Here is a 22,312-nt window from a genome sequence, read left to right on the forward strand (position 1 = left end):
TAATGCATCTTCAGTCCCCCACATCTGTGCACAGGAAGTAGAATCACATTGGATGTCAATGGAAGTAGAATCACATTGGATGTCAATGAATATTATCACTTCTCTCGAAAGCTAAGACAAGTTTATCCTTTCCCCAACTGGAAACAGCAACATCTTCATTTTCATACACAAACTCAGCAGTAGTTGTGCTTTACGAGGGTATTCCTGCCATCTTGGAACTCCCAGAAGACTTAGGAGAAGACAAATTGTTTCTGTGCATTTAGGGTAGAAGCATTACTATTCAAGGGTTAAAGTCATTTGTTTTTTTTTGTTTGTTTGTTTGGTTTTTTTTTAGATTTTTTTGATGTGGACCATTTTTTTAAACATTTATTTATTTATTTATTATTTATGGCTGTGTTGGGTCTTCGTTTCTATGCGAGGGCTTTCTCTACTTGTGGCAAGCAGGGGCCTCTCTTCATCGCGGTGCGCGGGCCTCTCACTATCATGGCCTCTCTTGTTGAGGAGCACAGGCTCCAGAAGCGCAGGCTCAGTCATTGTGGCTCACGGGCCCAGTTGCTCCGCGGCATGTGGGATCTTCCCAGACCAGGGCTCGAACCCGTGTCCGCTGCATTGGCAGGCAGATTCTCAACCACTGCGCCACCAGGGAAGCCCAAGTCATTTGTTTTTAAGGGGACTCCTCCGTCCAAAGACATCTTGCATCAAAGTTGTGAAGCCGACTTAGTGGACCCAGCCCAGAGATCCCATGAAGAATGAAGGACTCAGGGAATTCCATGGTGGTCCAGTGGTTAGGACTTGGTGCTTTCACTGCTGTGGCCCAGGTTCAATTCCTGGTCAGGGAACTAAGATCCCACAAGCCACGCAACGTGGCCAAAGGAAAAAAAAAAAAGAATGAAGGACTTGGAGAGAAAGGAAGGTATAGATGGAGAGCTGGTTCCAATGTGATGTCTCAAGTTCAATCCCAGCTCTGCTACTACTGACTGTGGGATGACCTTAGGCAAACACAGCACCTCTCTGGGCCTCTGTTCCCTTGTGTATCACATGAAGAGTTTGGATTATGATCATCTCCAAGTCTCTGCCAGCTGGGAAATTCTAGGCTTCTCCATCATTTGTGATGGTTAGAAAAGCCCAGGGACTTCCCTGGCCGTCCAGTGACTAAGACTCTGCGCTTCCACTGCAGTGGGTTCAATCCCTGGTCAGGGAACCAATAAGATCCCGCATGCCACGCGGTGCAGCAAAAAAGGAAAAAGAAAAACCTACAGACTGTGTGACAATTACCTAGAAGTAGCTCCATGCACCAAATAGTGGTGACATCTGTAGCCTACAACTGAGCGTGAGGAAGTTGTCGCTAGAGATATCTCCAGAAAATGCAAAGGCTCTCCATCCAGACACAATGTCTTGTTCTTCTCCACCATCTGACCTCTTCTGTGCCTCAGCCCCACCCTCTTTACTGAGGGGCCGGGTCAGGACTGGAGCAGACTTGCGATCCTGCTGCAGAAAGGTGGATGAGGGCCTCATGGTCGCTCCCAGGAGTGGCCTGGGTAATGGGCAGGGTCAGCAGAGCAGGTCAGGGAATGAGGAGGTGGCTTCTGGGGTCTGGCCCTGCAGCTAGGCAGGAAGCTCCAAGCAGGGATTAGAACCACTGATGCTCTGGGAAGCTTGTTGGTGAAATGACTGAACCCTTTGAGCTGGGAGAGAGCAAGGAGGCTTCCCAGCTGGAAAGGACCAGTCTCCTGCCCTGAGTTCCACGCATCAGCTTCCTCCCCTGTTAGTTACTGAACAGCGTTTGGTGTTTCCCTTCAGCTTGGGTCTCCCAGACCAGAGATGGAACGCGGGCAGGGCTCTTCCTGCAGAGAGCAGGGTGTGGGCCAGCCTAGTGGTCGCTACTGTCCTCTCCACTTACGAACCGTAGGCACATGTCCAGGTAGATTCCAGTCTGCAGAGCAGGGACCCCAGAGCAAGAGAAAGAGTTTGATATTCTCTTCACTCAGGGGGTTCCCTTTATGAATCAAACTCAGATATCCACATGGGCTTCGCTTGGGGGACTGGGTTGTGTGGAGCTGTGGATCCACATTTTGCTCGGGAAGGATTTCCCAGGGCCCACCGAGGTGGGAGGTTAAGAAGGAAGTAAAGAGGCCTGTCGGTCAAGGGCAGCTATTAGGGGAAGTCACGTGCAGTTGTGACAGCCTAAGGTCCTCTGCCCCCCACCTGGGCCATCCCCTCTGACTACTGGCCTGGGAGTGCCTGGGCTTTGTACAATCAAAACCCCTGCCTTCCATCTTCCTCTACTGTCATGTGCAAAGAGAGGCATCTCCTTGACCCCAAATAGCCCCGCATACTCCTTGGGGAGCACTCCGGGTGGGTGTCTAAGGAATAAGCTCCCTGGACTTACAAGAAGTGTAAGGGGGTGGGGGGCACGTGCCAGGCCGAGGCAGCCTCCCAGACACCACATCTGATTATGTCGGGCTGACACAGCTGTGGGGTAAGAGCGTTTCCCATAGGTGGTTGGTTGCTTGGTGGGAAAGCTTTGCTCTAGGGCAGAAACTGCTGGGAAAAAGCAAAGTTTACACCCTCTGCCCACAGAAACCCAAACCTCTTAGCAAGTCATGACATTCTTCTCAGCTGGAGAGGGGGTCAGTGTTGCCATCACTGGGTGATTCCGCAAGTGCATTCCAGAAGGTGGCATTATGGCTCAGCCTGGGAAAGGTTACCTCCAGGCCCCCTTGCAGCTTTCCAGGGCAGAGCAGGCTAGAGATTCTGTTCCTAGGACAGCCCCTTAAACTGTCTGATTCCCTGAACTGGGGCAGTTTGCGTCATAATCAGGTCAAATCTCAGCCACGGATTTCCTAAGGGAGGTATCCACAGGGATGGGCTTTTGTTAGGGGGAAGAAAGGATTAAAAAATTGCAGCTTCGTGCCGTGTTCTGTAAGATGGAGCTAGACCAAGATGTGCCTCAGTGATTCTTTTGGGGCATGCAGCATCTGCCGACCCCGTGGGCAGGGAACTGTCCTCAGCCTCCATCCAGGGAGAAGCCCTGGGTCGGGGGGACCTGGGAACAAGTGACAAGGAACAGGCTTCAGTGCTTGATGAGCCAACCCTGGGGTCTGGGTGTGCGGGGCACGGGGGACACACATAGCCACGGGACTGATGGGGGCTATGACCTTGCTTGATGTGTGGGGAGCATGGGGCATAGACCAGGAACATCCTTGAAATTGACGCTGTGAGTCCCATAATTATGGTTACCATATGTTTCCAATTTTTGGAAGTTGACCTGTTTCCAAATACTCTTTTGCCACTTCCATATACGTTGGTGCCTCCTGGGAATTCTAATATTTCAGCATCCAAGCGACGCTCTCCAGATTTCCTTCAGCACTCCCTGTAATCACATGACAGACCACATCCTTGTTTTCTCATTTGGAATGTATGGCCATTGCACCAATAGCTTGAATTCTGGGTCCAGCATCCAGGACCGTCCCACCGAAAGAAGCCATCAGTGAGGGGACTGAGTGATGGAGTAAAGAGGGTGTTGGAAACACTGGTGGCCCTGAAGCTGACTCTCCTCAGGCTCCCACCGAAGCCGTTGGCTCTGGGGAGCTGTGTCCACTAGACAGGACTTGCCCACTGGGGTATGTACCATCTGAGTGCATTCATTCGTGCATGCCTTCATCTAGCCCAGCTTGGGCATCTTGATGTACCAGGCACTGTGTCAGGCCACATGACCTGTCTGCAGAATGCTTACAGTGTCCCAGAAGAGTAAACAGGCGATTATTACGTGGAGTGATAAGTATGTCCACGGAAGGGGCCGTGGCCAGGTATGGGGAACCACAGAAGGCTTTCTGAGAGATGTGACATTCAAGCTGAGAGTTAAAGGACATGAAAATCTTAGGCCAGAGTACAGACGTGGGTCTTTCTGAGTTGGGGGGTGGGGGGAGGTCCATGTTCTCCCTCTGCTCATTCAGGTCTCCACTCAAGGCCTTCCTTGTCTCCCCGTCCAAGATGGTGACCCCTCCACGCTCCATTCCCTTCCTTGTCTCTGTGTCCAGGATGGTGTCCCCCGCCATGATCCATTCCCTTCCTTGTCTCCCCGTCCAAGATGGTGACCCCTCCACGCTCCATTCCCTTCCTGTGCTTCTGTTCCCATCTATGCATCACTATGTGGCCATAGTTATATTTTTATTTGTTTCCTAGCTTCATCGCTAGTCTTTCCCACTACGATATCAGTCCACGAGGGCAGAGACTTTGTTCATGGATGTATCCATAGCTCCTAGAACAGGACCAAGCCCCTAACAGATGATCACTTTTTTGGCAAAACAAAGAGGTGAACAGAGTGAGTTCAGGCTGGCCAGAGTGGAGAGATTAAGGGGGCATCTCTGAACCTCAGCCCTGTTTGCCCACACTCCACCCAGCTTCTTCCTGTTATTTTGACCCTGAACTCTGCTTGGCCTGCTCTGGGCCACACAGCATCCTCCCACCCCTTCTCCCTCTACTGATGACCCCACACGGAGGCTGCTGTTGGAGGCCTCCTGGCCTGGCGTGGCCCACTGCCACCGTGACAGGGGGGTGCCAGAGGTGAGGCGGGTCTGGGAGAAATCAAGGCTGACATCTCAGCCTCGGCCAACCCACCAGGGCCAACCCCTGACCCGGGGCCAGGCCTCCTTTGCTGCTGCTGGCTCCAGGTTAGCTTGTCATGACTGCTCCCGGGGGAACGTCCCTGTCTCAGACGTGGCCTCTGCATCCTGCTTCTCTCTGTGTTTTCTGTCTCCAGGATTCCTGCACTCTCTTGCTCATCCTCAGCCTTTTCTGATAACCTGGCTGGAGCTTGTAAACCCACGTGGGGAGAATAGTCAGGGATGAAGGATGCATAGGAAATGGCATTAAACTTTTCCAGGAGCCTTTCCATGCCATTACACTGTACTCTTGCAGCATCTTGGGAATGGTGTGGTCTCCCGGGGACTTCTTTGGTCCCCCTGTGCAGAATATTCTGGGGTTTTCCTAGCCTGGGCAACTCAAAACAGACACACAGCTAGTTCTAATTCCTCTCCTTTCCCATGTGGCACAGATGTGGGGTTTATCAATTCTGCCACCTCCTCCAGGAGCCTGTAAAGGTCTTTGCCAGGACTTCCCTCGTGGCGCAGTGGTTGAGAATCTGCCTGCCAATGCAGGGGACACGGGTTCGAGCCCTGGTCCGGGAAGATCCCACAGGCTGCAGAGCAACTAAGCTCGTGCGCCACAACTCCTGAGCCTGCGCTCTAGAGCCCACGAGCCACAACTACTGAAGCCTGGGCGCCTAGAGCCCGTGCGCCGCAACAAGAGAAGCCACCGCAATGAGAAGCCCACACGCCGCAACGAAGAGTAGCCCCTGCTCGCCACAACTAGAGAAAGCCCGCGTGCAGCAACGAAGACCCAACGCAGCCAAAAATAAATAAATAAAAAATAAATAAATTTATTAAAAAAAAAATGTCTTTGCCAAGTCACAGTCATTAGAAGAGGGAATCCCCTAGCCTAGCCGGTCAAGAAAAGAAAGACAAAGATATAGTCCAAGGGTGCAGTACTTATTGGGAGCAGAACTTGATTGGGTTTGCTATTTTCTATTGTTTTTTTTTAAGATAAGGACTTTTAAAAATTAATTAATTAATCTATTTATTTTTGGCTGCGTTGGGTCTTTGTTGCTGTGCGCGGGCTTTTTCTAGTTGCGGTGAGCGGGGGCTACCCTTCGTTGCGGCGCACGTGCTTCTCATTACGGTGGCTTGTCTTTGTTGCGGAGTACGGGCTCTAGGCATGCAGGCTTCAGTAGTTGTGGCATGCGGACTCAGTAGTTGTGGCTCATGGGCTCTAGAGCACAGGCTCAGTAGCTCCTGCCATGTGGGATCTTCCTGGACCAGGGATTGAACCCATGTCCCCTGCATTGGCAGGTGGATTCTTAACCACTGCGCCACCAGTGAAGTCCAGGTTTGCTATTTTCGCTGGCAGTTCGTGGAAGGGTTTTCCTGCATCGTATCACCCACTTGTCACTGTGTCACAGCACAGTTGTACCCATCTCCATCCCACATGTCCAGGCGGCTTCTGGCTGCAAAAGTGGCAACCTAGACCTCGTCCCTGGTCTTGGAATCACTGAGCCATGGAGCCGGAAGGAACCTTACAGATTACATAATCCCATCGCTCCCAAAGGCCACTCCAGAAACGTAGATTACCTCACAGTCATTTGGGACACTGGTAAAAAATACAGATCCCTAACTCCTGCCACCAAGATTCTGATCCAGTAGGTCTGAGTGGGCCCAGGAATCTGCCTTTTCACAGGCGTTGCTAATGATTTTGATGTGTGGCCAGACTTAAGACTCAGTGACCACTCCAATATCTTGTCAAGAGGAAGCTCACGTCCCTGAGGGGGGAAAATACCTGCCCCCACCCCCCAACTCATGGCATGGCAGGCAGGTTGGTGAAAGGACCTTAGATGACACATCGGTAGACCCAAGCTGCCATCCCAGCTCTGGCACTAACAGTGTGTATCTCCCTGACGCTGTAACTCTCCAGCCAAACCCTGGCTTTGAGATGATCCGAAGGCTTTTTTCGGTTGCTCCCCCTGGAGAAGTAACGCCTTGCTTTGTAATGCAAAAGAATGAATCTTCACTCTTTCATCGATGTAGCAAACGTTTACTGTACATTTCCTGCAGCCAAGCTCTGTGCTGAACAGAGTTTATAGATGAACGTGACAGGGCTTCAGCCATCAGAGATGGGGATGGGGGCTTGCAAGCTAGGACTTGCGTATTTCCTACTATGTGCCAGACACCGTGCTTGCAGCCTTACGCAGGTCATTTCACTTAGTCTGCAAAACAGCCCCATGCGTTGTCCCCATGTCACAGTTGGGGCAATGCCCTCAGAGAGTCTAGAAGGCTTTCTTAAGGTCGTTCAGGTAGAAAGAAGAGTCTTGTATGTGCCAGGCGCCGTTCTAAGCTCTTTACATCTATTGCTGTATTTCACTGATTCTGTGACACACATTTTAACATCTCTGAAATCTGGAAGCCTGTAGCAATCTGTATAGCCTGCCACTGTAACTGGCAAAGCTTCTTCCTTCTTAGTAGCATGTAAAATAGTGATGGGCCTTACAAAACAGCGGCTTTTTAGATTTGATGAATTACTGTCCCCCACTTAACAGGTAGTAAGGGGCAGAGCCAGAATTCACACCCAGGTCTGTCTGGCTTCAAACACTTTCGTGCTGACAGCCTAGTGGGAAGGTGGACACAGATGACAACGCAGGGCTGAGACACTCCTTGGGGACCTCCCCACCTACTAAACTACGCAGCAGGGCCACCTGTTCACAGAGCCTTGACCATCCCTTGATTTCCTCTGTTCCCCTTCACCCTCCTCTCTGGCAGGCCTGACTGCTGGTCATCAGGTGTCAAAAGGTAGAGAGGAATCCAACAATCCTGCTCCTCGGTATTTACCCAAATGAGCCGAAAACTTACGTCTACACAGAAATCTGCATAGGAATGTTTGTAACAGCTTTATTCATAATTCCTTCCAAGAGGTCCTTCAGTGGGTGAATGGATAACTAAACTGTGGTACATCCAGGCAACGGAATATTATTCAGTGCTAGAAAGAAATGCGCTATCGAGCCATGAAAAGGCATGGAGGAACCTTAAATGCATATGACTAAGTGAAAGAGGCCAGTGTGAAAAGACTACATACCGTATGATTCCAAGTATATGACATTCTGGGAAGGGCGAAACTATGGAGACAGGAAAAAGATCAGTGGTTGACAGGGGTTAGGGGGTGGGGTGGCAGGTGAATAGACGGAGCACAGGGGATTTTTAGGGCAGTGAAACTGTTCTGTATGATACTGTAATGATGGATACACGTCATTAGACATTCGCCCAAAGCATAGAGTGGACAACACCAAGAGTGAACCCTAGTGTAAACTGTCGACTCTGGGTGATCATGACGTGTCATTGTGGGTTCACAGATTACCGCCGTGGTGGAGGTGTTGATAGTGGCCAAGGGGGCTGTGCATGGATGGGGGGGTGGGTAGGGGGTCTATGGGAAATCTTTGTACCTCCTTCTCAATTTTGCTATTAAAAAAAAATAAAGTCTATTTTTAAAAAAAAAGGTGGAGAGAAGACGGGCAGGGGTGATAACGGGCAGGGGTGACACCACGGTTTCTGCTGGCCGCCGGCTCTGCCTCGGTTGTAGCCCCAGCTCCCCTCTCCTATGCCTGGTGGTGGCGGGGAGTCGGAGAGGGTCCCTAGGCGGGACCCCACTGTGTCCAGCTCGGGTAGTGACCCCTGACCCTGCGCTGCTCCCGGCAGGTGGCATGGAGGCCTTGATGGTCCGGCTGGTGAACGGCTCGGGCCCACACCAGGGCCGCGTGGAGGTGTACCACGAGCGGCGCTGGGGCACCGTGTGCGATGACGGCTGGGACAAGAAGGACGGGGACGTGGTGTGCCGCACGCTGGGCTTCCCCAGCGCCGAGGACGTGCACCGGACGGCTCAGTTCGGACAAGGTAGGGCACCCGGAGGGGGAGGACGTGGGGCGAGGGTCCCGGAGGCCTAGGCCTGCCCTCCTGTCCAGCATCCCCTTGACGGCAGTCCCGCCAGCGTCAGCCGGGCTCTGCCTGGATCCTTCCCGCCATGACCACGGGATGCTCACGGCCCCCAAGCGAGCTGGTCTGTCTTCAGACAGCTCTGCTTATTAGAACATTCTTCCTTCCCTTGAATTGACTCCCTTTCTTTTTTGGTCTCCTACTGGCCCCCGTTTTCAGCCCTGCACCTCAGGGCTCTTATCTAATCCCACGCCCATTTGTCCTGATTACATTTTTGTTACTATTTAGTGCTTAGATAGCACTGCCTGTGTGCCAGGCTCGGTTCTAAACATGTTAAAAATATTCACTCATGTAATCCTTACCACACTAGGAAGCAGGTACAGCTATCGTCCCTATTTTCCATATGCGGAAACGGTGGCACAGAGAGGCTGGATAACTTGTCCAAGGTCACACAGCTAGCAAATGGCAGAGCCCAGGTTCAGACCCAAGCAGGTAGCTCGGGAGTCTGTTCTCTTATCCACTCTGCTGGCTGTCCCTGCTCCTCTTTGAGTCTCTTCTTCTTCAGATGAAGATCTCCAAACACTTCTTCTCATCCTCAGAGGAAAAGATTTCGGCAGTCTTCACCATTTTGGTTGCTTTCCTTTGACAGGCTTAGACGGTACAAGAGAGTTTGAGGGAGAGGTGCAGACCCTTCCTGGGCAGACGGCTGATTTGAACCATCTGTCCCTTTCCTATTGCAAAGAGGTTGGCTCTACCCCAGCTCCGGTCTCTATCCACAGCACTGTGTCTGCCCCTCAGGCTAGTTCTCTGTATTAGTCTGCTCAGCTGCCGTAACAAATACCACAGACTGTAGGACTTAAACTGCAGACATTTATTTTCTCACAGTTCTAGAGGCTAGAAGTCCAAGATCAAGGTATTGGCAGGTCTGGTTTCTCCTGAGGCCTCTCTCCTTGGCTTGTAGAGGGACACCTTCCCCCTGCGTCCTCACATGGTCATCCCTCTGTGTGGGTCTGTGTCTCTTCCTCTTAGAAGGACACCCGTCATACTGGATTAGGGCCCCTCTAATGACCTCATTTATCTTTAATCACCTTTTTTAAAGGCCCTGTGTCCAAAGACAGGCGCATTCTGAGGTCCTGGGGGTTAGGACTTCCACATAGGAATTTTGGGGGAACACAATTCAGCCCATAACAATTCAGCTACACACACAGCACACCACACTCAAATATAAATACTCACCATCACAAATGCTTTGTCCTTCATCGGACCTTGAACTCAGAGAAACCTGTGTTGACTCATAACTAAAACAATGGTCCCACCTGCTAGAAGACAGTGCTCCCTGCACCTGTACAATAATGTGCTGCGCCCGACTGTGTGATCTCGTTGCCCCTCCACCCTGAATCTTGGTGTCCCGTCTATAACTTAAAGGGGCTTACAGACTCTGTGATGTGCGTTCCAGCTTGGGCCCCTGGAATGTGAAATACTTCTGCTCACCTGTCACGAGGACCTGCATTCTGGCAGGTGCGGGGAGGGATTTGGACTGACCCACTCACGCTCAGTTGCCAGGTCGCCTGGTGACCTGTGGGGGGACCGCTGGCCCCGCTATGGAGGCTACTGTGTCATGGAGCGTTTGCTGTCCTACCTGAGACCATGGCAGCCCAGCCCACTGTGCTAAATGGTAAAGGGCCTCATGGTGAGAGGAGGGGCGTCCTTTTCAGATGGGGACATAGAGCCGGGTCACATCCCGACTGGCCGTGGAACCCTCCGCTCCTCACAGCTGCCTTTCTTCTCGCGCCCACTTTGGACTGCCACAATCCTGGCTCAGAATCTTGTCCCTTAGACCTCAGTCACTGTTGCAGACTGAATGTTTGTGTCGCCCGCCCCCCCAAATTCGTATGTTGGAATCCTCAGCCCCAATGTGATGGTATCAAAAGGTGGGGCCTTTGGGGGGTGATCAGGTCATGAGCAGAGCCCTCATAATGGGACTGGTGCCCTTATAAAAGGGACCTCAGAGAGCTCCCTCCTGCTTCCGTGAGGACATACAGTAGCCTACAAGCCAGAAGAGGGCCCTCTTCTAGAACCGGAACATGCAGGCGCCCTGATCTTGGACTTGCAGCCTCCAGAACCGTGAGGAATAAATGTCTGTTGTTTACAAGCCACCCAGTCCGAGCAGACAAGACAATCGCACTCACTGAAGTGACTCTTGTGAAATGTGTTGTGACAGCTGGCGGAGAGTGGCCGATTGACCCCAGCGTCCTGGCCTCTCGACTTCAAGGCCAGCGCGTGGGGAGTTCAAAGGGTCCAGCTCCACAGAGGGCAGCTCACTCGGGGAGAGCGCTTCCCTCCCATCTAAAGCTCTGTGCTGGGTCTCAGCCTGTTTTCTTCAAGGAAAACTGCCATTTCTGTTTGCGTGAGGAACAGAAACAGTGGGAACGGTCCTCGTTTTCCTTTTTTGGCTCCAATGAGTGCTTCTCCCTAATAAGTGGAAGTAAACCTTTGAGGGGGCGGAAATCATAAACTCTTTTAGTGAAGCCACATTAGGTCATTTGAATGTCATGGGCAGGGTTAGCCTAAACCTCTTTCATCCTGCCTTGATTTTTGTATTGTATGGTGTGAAGGGAAGCTCTACAACTGGCACCGGATTTTTTTTTTTTTTTTTTTTTTTTTTTTTTGGCCGCACTGTACGGCTTGTGGGATCTTAGTTCCCCGACCAGGGATCGAACCCGGGTTCACGGCAGTGAAAGTGCCGAGTCCTAACCACTGGACCGCTAGGGAATTCCCACCACTCAAGTCTTTAAGCCAGTCAGTGGGAAGCCAGACTCGCTTCCACATCAGCATCGAATTTGCACCGTACTTCTCCGTCATCATCCAATAACTTAGGTCACGTGATATTCGAGACCTGGATAGGTAGGCAGGCCAGGTGTTACTCATGGGTGCACAGAGGGAAATGGGGGCCGGGGAGGGGATGGGGCTTGCCTGGCACCCATCCTCCTAGCCCGGCTGCACTCCCTTCTTCCCACAGCGGCTTCTGGCACTTTCCATGGGCAGGCACTAGGCTCAGCGCTGGGGCACAGAGTTGAGTCAACCTAGTCTCTGACCTCAGCACATTCAGTTTAGAGGGGGAGGCAGACATGTTCACAGATTCTAAACCGTTGGAAGGGCTATCCTGCCCTAGCAGCTGGGGGCAGAGCGAGGGGAAGCCCACCTCTCCCGGCAGCTGGCGGGGTTTGCATCAGGTCCCAACGCCCCTCTGACCACAGCCTCCCGTCATGCAGGTGCCCCGATTCCCAATCCCGGTCCGCTCACCCTCAGCCTCACGGAGTCTCCCAAGCCCCCGGCCCCGCTCTCCATCCACTCTGTTTCTCTTCCGGCTGTGCTTCCTACCCTGCCAGCCAGGACTGCAGACTCGTCCCTCCTCCCACCCTCACCCACTCCCGTGTCCCTTATCTGCTGGGTCCCTGAGTCTTAACAGATGCTACCAGTGTCAACGTCTCTGGTCCCTTGACTCTGTCCCCTCCTCTCTGTTCCCCCTGCTCTTGCCTTAGGAGCTCGGGCTGGGTAGAGCAGTGGCTAGGAGCTCAAGCTCTGGGTCAAAGCCAAGCTAGCATCCCATATGTGCCACTTACTGGCTGGTGACCTGGAGCAGATTTCTTAACCTCTCCAGGCTTCAGTCCCTCCACTTGTGCAGGATGATTGCAAACTCGAAGTGAGATCACATACGGTGAGCAGTTAGCACATTGCAGGCCCTGCGGTGCACATTTATTTGCTGCTTGTTGGGTGGAGATGGGGGCGTCCTCCATGAGCTGCTTCCCACACTGCTGGCCCCCTGTCCCCCTCCAGGCTGCCTCCTTTGCCTTCCTCCTCCTGGCTGCCAGGGATCTTTCTAAAATGAGCTCCTGCCTCTGTCACTCCCCTGCCCGATGCTCAGTGGGTCTTTCCTGCTCTCAGAATCAAGTTTGGTTTCCTTAGCTTAGTGCCCAAGGCCAGTCCTCACACACCTCCCGCCTCTGGTAGCGCATCCCTTAGCTGCGTGCGCCCACGTGTGGTCTCTGAGCTCACACAGCTGTTTCCCGGCTCCGTATCCTCTCACGTGCTGTTCCTTGGGTCTGGAACGCCTTTCCCTCCTCTTCACCTAGCTAATTCCCCCTCAGCTTTTAAAGTCAGCTCAATGATCACCTCCTGAGGGGAGCTTTGCCGCTCCACCCCAGCCCGTGATGTAGGTACCCCCTCTGCTCCCGTGGCATCTTCTGTGCGTACCTCTCACACGCTCCTGATCGCTGAGGTATGTGGGAACACCTTGGGGGCAGAGCTCCAAAACCCAGGACTGTGCCTGGGATGTGATAGGTACTGGATAAATGTGGGAGGGAGGGAGGAGGGACTGGAGGAGGGGGCGAGGAAAGAAGGAAGGAAGGAACTTCTGTGCCTGCCAAACCTGCGTCCTCCCCAGAGTCATACAAGAAACTGCCACACCCTGGCAGTGCTCTCTGTGGTCTGGAACCATAAAAGTTTTCCTGGACAGGGCTCAATAATTGAATTATCAGTTTCCCTGGGAAAAAAAGCAAGGAAAGACCCAAATGAGAATTTTTTTTTTTAATTTTAAATTGGTCCAAGAGCTGTTGGAGAGGGAATGAGTGCAGCTCAGGAAGATGGAGGGTGATGGCTGGAGCAAGGGTCCAGGAGGAGAAGGAGGGGGTGAGACCACCATAGTACCGCTGGGAAATTAGTCCTGGACCCGCCAAGAAAATCTTTCTTTGAGACAGAGAGACAGACAAAAGGAGCTGAGGATGGGTACAAACGCATACAGATTTGTAGGTGGGAGTGGGTGGACGGAATTGGGAGTGTTCTCTTTTAATTAAATTATTAGCATCTTTTTGCCCTTTTTTTCTAAGATAAAATTCAAATACTGGGAGGTGGCTTAGTGCAAGGGTCAGCAAACATTCAAGGGCCAGGGAGTAAATATTTTGGGCTTTGTGGGCCAGATGGTCGCTCTCACAACTACTCAGCTCTGTAGTTGTAAGCATAAAAGCAACTACAGACAAAATGTAATCAGACTGGGGGCGGGGAGGCTCCGTGTTCCAATAAAACTTTATTTACAAAAGCAGGCAGTAGGTCGAATTGGGTTTGCAGCCTCCTGGCTTAGTGATCTGTGCTGTGTGCCGTGTATGTGGTTCTATAAGGAACGGGGACTGGACTGGCTGGACGTCAGAGGCCTGGGTCATGACCTCATCCCCTTAATAGTCGTGGGACAGGTCACTTAACCTTTCTGGGGCCTTAGTTTTCCTACCTCTTAAATATCTGTTTGATAGCCATCCTGCCTGTCCCTGTGTGAGGCTCAGATGGCAGCCTGCAGGAATCAGTGTAACTCATTCTGATCTCAGAGAGACAGCAGTGACTGGGGGCTTGAAGCAGGATCTTAGTTCCCTGCCCAGGAACCGAACCTGGGTAGCCTGGATGAAAACCAGGAATCCTAGCCGCTAGACCACCAGGGGCCAGAGGCTAGAAGCTAAGTGGCCCTGGCTCTTGCCCCCATTTGAAAGCAAGAATGTTTCAGGGAGGCAAAAACTGTAAAAACAGGTACAAAGTTTATTATTAGAGACACAGCACGACAAGTGGGAGAGCACACAGAGAAACAGTTTGTTAGAGACTGAAGCAAGGCAGAAATACACACCTGGAGAGAAAGGGTGTGGGCGTCCTCTAATGAGGAGCGCAGTAAAAAGGTGATTTAAATCATTTATTTAGGACAGTCCTTCCGGGTCTTTGTTTACCTTTGGCCAATTTCTTGTTTCTTATTCCACACCTGACCTGTCCTAGGACTCTCCCCAACATGCGTGCTAACTTTTTGCTAAGATGGATCCCACTGCAGAGGCCTATGGGGGTCTTGGCATCACCTATTATGGGGTGGCACCCCTCCTTTTTGACCCCCCCAAGGAACCTTTCTGTGCCTGTGCAGTCAGGGAGTTTTTCTTAACCTCAGGAGTAGTCATCTTATCTCTTTACTTCAGCAGAGCTCAGTTTTTGCCACTAACTTTGTCCTTGGAGTGTCTGGGGGGAAACAAAGCTTCAATTTTACTGCCCTTGACAAACACCAGCTGTCCAGGCCAGGGGCCCATCTACTTCCTACCTCAATTCCTTCTATCAATATTACTCAAATAAACATGGAGCAGCTCAAGTGTTTGTTCCATGAAGCAGAGATTTTTGTTTTGTTTTTATACAATTTTGAAAGGTTGCTTTCCCTTTACAGTTATAACAAAATATTGGCTCTACTCCCCATGTTACATATTGGGTTGGCCAAAAAATTCGTTCAGTTTTAAGTAAAAATAAAAGACACATTTTTCATTTTCACCAAGAACTTTATTGAACAACGTTTTCACTAACCAAACGAACTTTTTGGCCAACCCAGTAATACATCCTTCAGCTTATCTTACAGCCAATAGTTTGTACCTCCCAGTTCCCCACCCCTGTTTTGCCCCTCCCCTCCCACTGGTAACCACTAATTTGTTCTCTATATCTGTGAGTCTGCTTCTTTTTCATTATATTCACTAGTTTGTTGCAGTTTTTAGATTCCATTTATAAGTGATATCATACAGTATTTGTCTGTCTCTGTCTGACTTATTTCACTTAGAATAATGCCCTCCAAGTTCATTAATGTTTTGCTGCAAATGGCAAAATTTCATTCTTTTTTATAGCTGCGTAATATTCCATTGTATATATATACCACAGCTTCTTTATCTATTCATCTGTTGATGGACACTTAGGTTGCTTCCATATCTTGGCAATTGTAAATAATGCTGCTATGAACACTGGGGTGCATGTTATCTTTCAAATTAGTGTTTTTGGTTTTTTTCAGATATGTACCCAGGAGTGGGATTGCTGGGTCATATAGTAGTTCTGTTTTTAGTTTTTTGAGAAGTCTACATACTGTTCTCCACAGTGACTACACCAGTTTACATTCCCACCAACGGTGTTTTTCTTTAATCATTTTTTGTGCATTGATGTAGTCCATACACCCAGAATAGTGCTGAGCATGGAGTAGACTCTTAAATACTTGTTGAATGAATGAATGAATAAGGATAAAATAAAACCTCCACTTACGCATCCCAACAATATCACCTTCCAACAGCTCTAAGTGTCAGAAGACCTGGCCTCTAGTCCCAGGTTTTCCTCCTCAAGGTAAAAACCTCACCCTATTGTTTCATTTTTCTGACTGTACAGTGGGGAGCAGAGTACCCCCTTCCCTGCTTACCTGATGGGGCATGTTATGGAGCTCACAGAGAGACTGGTGTAGAGCAGCAGACCTAACCTAGAGCAGGGCTTCTCGGACCTGAATGCATGCCTGAATCTAGGAGATCTTGTTAAGATGCAGACCCTGATTCGGGTCCGGGTGGGCCCAAGACTCTGTGTTGCTAACAACCTCCCAGGTGATACTGATTTCCTGGTCCTTGGGCCACACGTTGAGTATCAGGTGTCAGCTCTAAAGCTAAAAGGACGATTGGTACCTGGAGTCATGGAAGTGCTAACCCCTCTGACATGGCAAGGAGCAGAAACAGTTTTCGGGTTAATAGGCCCTTCAGCGATGTCCCAGTAACTGTAGATATTCAGTGCTGCTGATTTAACAACGCTTTTCTCATTTTATTAGCTTTTCCATGACTGAACGTTAGCCAGAACTCCCTAGCCAAACACCAGCTAGAGTTTGGAGTCTCGTGATCCTATGTATGCATTTGGGCTCGTAACCTTGGGGCCTGTTCTGTATTTGTCGGTCTCCTTCATTTGCTTCTTTATTTGTTTTGGATGTGACTAATCCCACAGAGCTCTTGGGCCTGTAGCCCAAGGAAGGGTAATTTGTAAACTGATGTGTTTTCCAGGAGACATTTAATCTGAGAATTTTTGCTCGGCCTCAAAGGGCTTATTGTGTAAGAGGCACACTGTATCCGGCTAGGGAAGAGGCTCTGATGAAGAAATAACATCCAGAAAGACAGCAGAAGGAGGCCTCTCTTCCCAGCTCTGTTCCTGAATTCACTGCTTGGTATTCCCATGACAACAGATGCTGAAAATCTCGGCATAAAAAATATGTCCAAACCGCTTAGTTCGTGCGGTGGATTTCGTGGGCAGCAAAATGGTTTAGGTGTTCCCTTGATGCTCTTTGTAAAGGGATTTCCCATGCAATCCAAGGGTGAGTGACAGTTTGAAGGGTTTTAATAATTAGTCCTGACAATTCCTCCAAAAGGAGAGGTTGTCTGGCTGCTGAGAGTTGGGACAGGGAGGAGATGGGGGTAGGGTCAGGGTACATTACTAATACCTGAGCTACCTTTTGTATAGGGTTTTGGTGCATTTGAAAGCCCTTTAAAATACACGAACTGGGAATTCCCTGGTGGTCCAGGGGTTAGGACTCTGTGCTCTCACTGCCGAGGGCCGGGGTTCAATCCCTGGTCGGGGAACTAAGATTCCACAAGCCACACGGTGTGGCCAAAAAAAAAAAAAAAAAAAAATTCTCTTGGGACGTCCCTGGTGGTCCAGTGGTTAAGACCCCGCCCTTCCAATGCAGGGGGCGCAGGTTCCATCCCTGGTTGGGGAACTCAGATCCCACATGCCATGCAGTGTGGCCAAGAAAACACAAAAAACAAAATACAGGAATACAAGTTACCTCATTGAACTTGCCCAGGTTGACCCAGTCAGTAATGTTGGAACCCAGTTTATGACCTTTGACCCCATGATTTTTGGTGCCGGCTCATAAACCTAACAAGTCAGGGTGCTGGAGTGACCAACCATCCCGGTTTACCCAGAACCTACCCAGCTTTAGCACGAAAAGTCTCATATTTCGGGAATCCCTTCCCGGTTTTACAACTGAAATGGTCTTCCTAGATGGGGCTGAGACTTGAATTGAGATCTATTCTACTTATTGTAAAGCCCTATTTCTGCTGTACCTATTTCTGCTTCTCAAACTTCAGTGCAGAACCACTTGCTTCAAACGTACATTCTGATTCAGTAGGTCTTGGGTGGGGCCTGAGGTTCTGCAGTTTTGACAAGCTCTGGGGAATGCTGATGCTACTGGGCCAGGACCACGCTTTGAGTAGCGAAGCTCTGAGCTACTGCTTCCACGGGCGATGGGAGCCCTAAAGCTCAGGCATCCTTCCAGAGGGCTCCCAAGTGAGCTCCCACCATTGGAGACCTTCCTTGGCCATCAGCCCAGAGGGCCCACCTGAACCAGGGGCGATGGCCCTGCCAGTTCATCAGCGGGGACTCTAGGTGACTCCTCCCCTCTCCACTGACCCCTCTGACCCCAGACAAGCCCTCTCCATTCCCTTGGAGCCTCACCCAGCTGCCCTATTCCCTTGACATTCAGTAAGGGACCTCAGTGCCGAGTTTATGTCTCTTGAGACTCAGGTACAATCTTGGGAAAGCCAGCTAAAGGCTCCCCTGCATGGGCATCCTCAGACCAGTAGGTTGGTCCCCTTAAGAGCTGAGTGAACAGACAGGCAAAACTCAGCTAGATTGTCTTAGGGACCTTGTATTTGGGGAACTTGACCTAATTACTTGTGCTTAGGGATGCTTCTGCCTGTCATTACATAGATGTCTGGTTATAATGCTAAAGTCTGGGATCCCCTGTCATTCCAAGTACCACTGTTTTGAGCTCATAGAAAGAGACCGCCTGCTTTAAATTTCAAAAGATTGAAGGTAATGTTGGTACTGACATACTTGAGATACTTATGGGGCACTGGATCTGTCCAACCCAGGGTCTGTCTGACATTGTCCTTCTGATTAGGCCCTGTCTGAATATTCATCAACAAATGCCGCAAGATATTGTATCTCAAAAGCTATGAAGTGTCTCATATAAAGCGTGGCCTGGGAGGCAGCAAGACTTGGGCTTGAGTTCAGACTCTGCCACTTACAAGCTGAGCAACCTTGCACCAGTTGCCTTCTGAACCTCAGTTTTCCCATCTAGGAAAAGGGTTTATTCATGGCTATCTCACAGCACCATGGTGAGAATGGACGAAGATCGTATGTGTGAGATGCTGACACGTAGGGGCTACTCAGTAAATACCACCATCTCCACTGTCAATTATTCTTATTCTGCCCTCAAGAAACTGAGCCTAGAAAAGAAGTATTTGGTCTCAGTGGAATGGAGAAGGCAGATGGGAACCACTAGATTTGAGAACTGACAGCAGAGCTCGGGACAGCCGGGTCAAGGACAGACAGCAGTGTTCCTGTCTGTCCTGCCCTCCTGCATCTCCGCTAAGAAATCGTGTTGACTTGTCTCCACAGGCACAGGGAGGATTTGGATGGATGATGTCGCCTGCAAGGGCACGGAGGAAAGCATCTTCCGCTGCAGCTTCTCCAAATGGGGGGTGACAAACTGCGGACACGCTGAGGATGCTGGAGTGACATGCAAGAGACCCTGACAGTGGGCACAGCCCAAGGTCCGGACCCAGCTGCCAAGCCTCCTTCCTGCATTCCTGGGGTGGGGGCATTGCTCGGGGCTCCCCTGACCATGCCTCCCCGCCCAGCACCCCCAGACCCCCGGATTCCCATCCCAGGACCCATGGTGGCCTGTCATCCTCCTCCCCTTGAACATCTTTTCCAAAGCACAACTCTGGGATCTACTGCCTGTCTCTCCCTTCCACCAGAGTTCCTGCATGGAGCCCTGGTCAACTGGATCGCCATTTTGCTGAGTCTTCTAAACACCATGCATCAGGCCTCCGTATCCATGTTCTCTGTGGTCTGTGAGTTACAGATAAATGCTGGCCACAAATGCCTCCATGAAGATGGAAGGGAGGCATCCCAGATCGTTTACTCTGCAGATCATTCCCAAACCTCAGGCCAAGAGTTTTGACCAGCCAGAGACAATACTGAGTGATTCATTTTCCCCCTTTACTCTGCCTCTGCACAGCGTTTGTTAGTTGGGGCAAGTGACGTAGAGGAGAGGCCAGCTGTAGGAGCCAGAGGGAAATGCAAGTCTCCTGCAGGAACCAGTCTGGATTCACAGAAGAGGAGTGAAAGGAACATTTATTGAGTGACTGCCACGCATGCTATTGCATAGTATCTTGGGTGCTAAATTCATTTAACACTTTGCAGCATTCCTATAAGTCATGTTAGTGTGGGTACCACGTCACCTCCAGGTAGCATTCAACTGACCCCTTCGCCTGACCTATCAGTCAGATCGAGAATGACTGAGACCGCTGTCGCTACCTGAACTTTCCTGTGTCTTTGCCAGGCTCAAGCAAGAAGCTTGGGTGCAGGACGGGTGCGACTAGAAGGTTACATACTCCAAACCCCACAGGGTGTGAGTTCAAGGTCAGACAGGACTGGCTTCCAGGGCAACCATCCACACAGGAGGAAAGCTGATTTGGAGGGTGACATGGGGACTGTCTGGGTTAAACCAAGATCAACCCTCAGTTATCTAGCAGTCAGGGTTAAAGCTATGTCGCCTGTGTCTCAGAGCTGTTTGGAGGTGATGATTTTGAACCTTCCAGACCTCTTTGGGTGTCATCCTGTGGTCAGGAGAACACATGTCCTGATGGAGCCTATAAGAGTGAAAGGAGGGGACTTCCCTGGTGGCACAGTGGTTAAGACTCTGCGCTCCCAATGCAGGGGGCCCGGGTTCGATCCCTGGTCAGGGAACTAGATCCCACATGCGTGCCGCAACTAAGGAGCCCACGTGCCGCAACTAAGGAGCCAGCGAGCCGCAACTAAGGAGGCCGCGAGCCTCAACTAAGGAGCCCGCCTGGCTCAACTGAGACCCAGTGCAACCAAATAAATAAATAAATAAATATTAAAAGAAAAAAAAAAAAAAAAGATTGAAAGGAAATGAGGATTCCCTACAATCTCTGGGGGAAGAAGAGGCCGTGGGCCTTTGCAAGTCCTCAATCTGTACCCCTTTCCTAGTGATGGGGAGATCATATTCTACTTTTGACACGAGGAGGAGGTCAGATTGGGCCATATATGTGTTCTAGGCCTGGGGACCTACATGGTAGCAAATGAGCGCAGACCGTCCTCCCTTGAGGGAACCACAAACTCAGTCAGGCCTCGGATACACAATCACCTGTCCTATCTGGTGAGCACCGCGTGCCTGGGGAAGGTGACAGCTGGGACCCTCTGGGTGTAAGACCAGCAAAGTTCCTGGCTGACAACTAAACCAATATGTGCTATTGGTTGTTCTTTGCTTACCATATGCTTGTTATTCATTAATGTCCTAATGATCAGAGACTCTCCTTCTGGCTAATGGCTATGTTTACGTAACGCGCACGTACTCATGCATCTTTTCCCAGAGCCAATATATGTACGCATATATGAACACAGCACTCTTTACTATAAATAGCTCAGCACACTACAGAGTTTGCATTAAAAAAGAAAATACTCAAGGTGGAAAGATGTCACGTTGAACGATATAAATTCCCAAGTCCGTTCTGGCAAAGAATCCAGTTATCCTACCAATGAAGACCCACATAACTTTCTTACTTGGTCTTTTCATTCGGGAAAATACAAGTCTTGCTTTACATCAAAGAAAAACAACGGTGATAGGTGTTTGAACCTTAAAATAAAAGTCTACTAGTTTACATTCCTACTTAAGAGGACATGGAAGTAACCATGGACCTGTATTTCAGGGACTAAAGGAAATTAGGCCAGGCCTAAAACACATCAGACCTTTTATAAGAAAGAATTTCAATAAAGCTAAAAACATGTTGCTAACAAGCTTCCCCTCATATTCTTTCTCATGAAAACCCAGTGAGTGTGGGGAGGACGGGTGAAAATTGGATCGTCTGATAATTTTTCAGCGGGAATTGGTAGAATGGGTGGCTTATGATAAGCTGTCTTAATACTTCCGGAGGACAATAATAAACACAGTCTAGAGCAAGAACGTGGTAGCACATGATGTCTTAAGCCCTATTCGGTAACCTAAGGAAAGGGTCCCAAGCAGCAGAACAATAATCACGGCCCAGCTTGTAAGAGAATTGCTTTCATAGTCATTAAAGGAAAGAACACCTATTTCCTCACTTCTCCAGAGTTCTTACTTGGGGATGTGCTTTCATCCGGAGTTCCATTCACAGATAAGAAGACCGTCCAGAGTTGGGTACAAGGTCTGTGAAGTCACTGGGCCTCATCACCCAGTGAGAGGTATGAACTCCCAGGCACAGGACCCGGGGCGAGTGTGGGGATGGCCCAGGTCACCGCATAGTCCTGGCCACTAACTCATAGCTGCACCTGTGGGAAAACCTAATGGCCCAAGCTTCCTGTAGGCCATAAAAATTTGCCAAAGGAAGTCAACAGAGAAAAGTGGACTTTCTGGAAATGCACAAAGGAGGCATCCTGGTTTTCTCCTCTAAAAACTCCGGTGATACCCACCCCCAAATCACTGTGGTTCCCGTTCTATATTCAGTCCCATGGAGAAGGGCGGTGGCCTTTCTTCTTCTCCACTCTAATGTCTACAAGGCACTGCTTTTCCCTGGTCTCAGACACCTGAGAACTGACCTTTGGCTCCTTCGTGTGTTGTGGTCAAGCCAACCATTCTAGTGGGTTTAAATTATGGAAAGGAGTTACACCGTTCTCCACCATAGGCACTGTGGTTTCTTCAGCTACATTGTTTTCTGACAGTTACTCTAGCATTTCTGTAAGATGTCAGCTGTGTGAATCACTTGTCTTTCTCTTCTTAGAAGCGCTCTCCCTTCAACCCTCCATAGAACACCTTTCCCTTCCTTTTCCTCTCCTTCTCCTCCACCTTTCGCTTCTGGGAGCCAAGATGGGTTCTGACTGACTAGAGCTTTGTTATCGAATCCTCTCCACCAGCT

At 50.2% G+C, this 22,312-nt stretch overlaps 1 protein-coding gene across 3 annotated transcripts in view; it reads left to right on the forward strand.

Moving 5' to 3' along the window:
• Positions 1-21,494, forward strand: part of SCARA5 (scavenger receptor class A member 5) — a 117,875-nt gene extending 96,381 nt beyond the window's left edge. For 2 of the 3 annotated variants that reach the window (XM_057549387.1, XM_057549386.1), the window contains exons 8-9: positions 8,301-8,495; positions 18,792-21,494. In XM_057549387.1, coding sequence (XP_057405370.1) covers positions 8,301-8,495; positions 18,792-18,928 — 332 coding nt within the window. In that variant the 3' untranslated portion in view covers positions 18,929-21,494. The remainder of the gene's footprint in view (positions 1-8,300; positions 8,496-18,791) is intronic. The other variant, XM_057549388.1, reaches the window with a different exon arrangement.
• The last annotated feature ends 818 nt before the right edge of the window (positions 21,495-22,312 follow it).

Source organism: Balaenoptera acutorostrata, chromosome 6 (assembly GCF_949987535.1).
Source record: "Balaenoptera acutorostrata chromosome 6, mBalAcu1.1, whole genome shotgun sequence".
Classification (NCBI taxonomy): Eukaryota; Metazoa; Chordata; class Mammalia; order Artiodactyla; family Balaenopteridae; genus Balaenoptera; species Balaenoptera acutorostrata.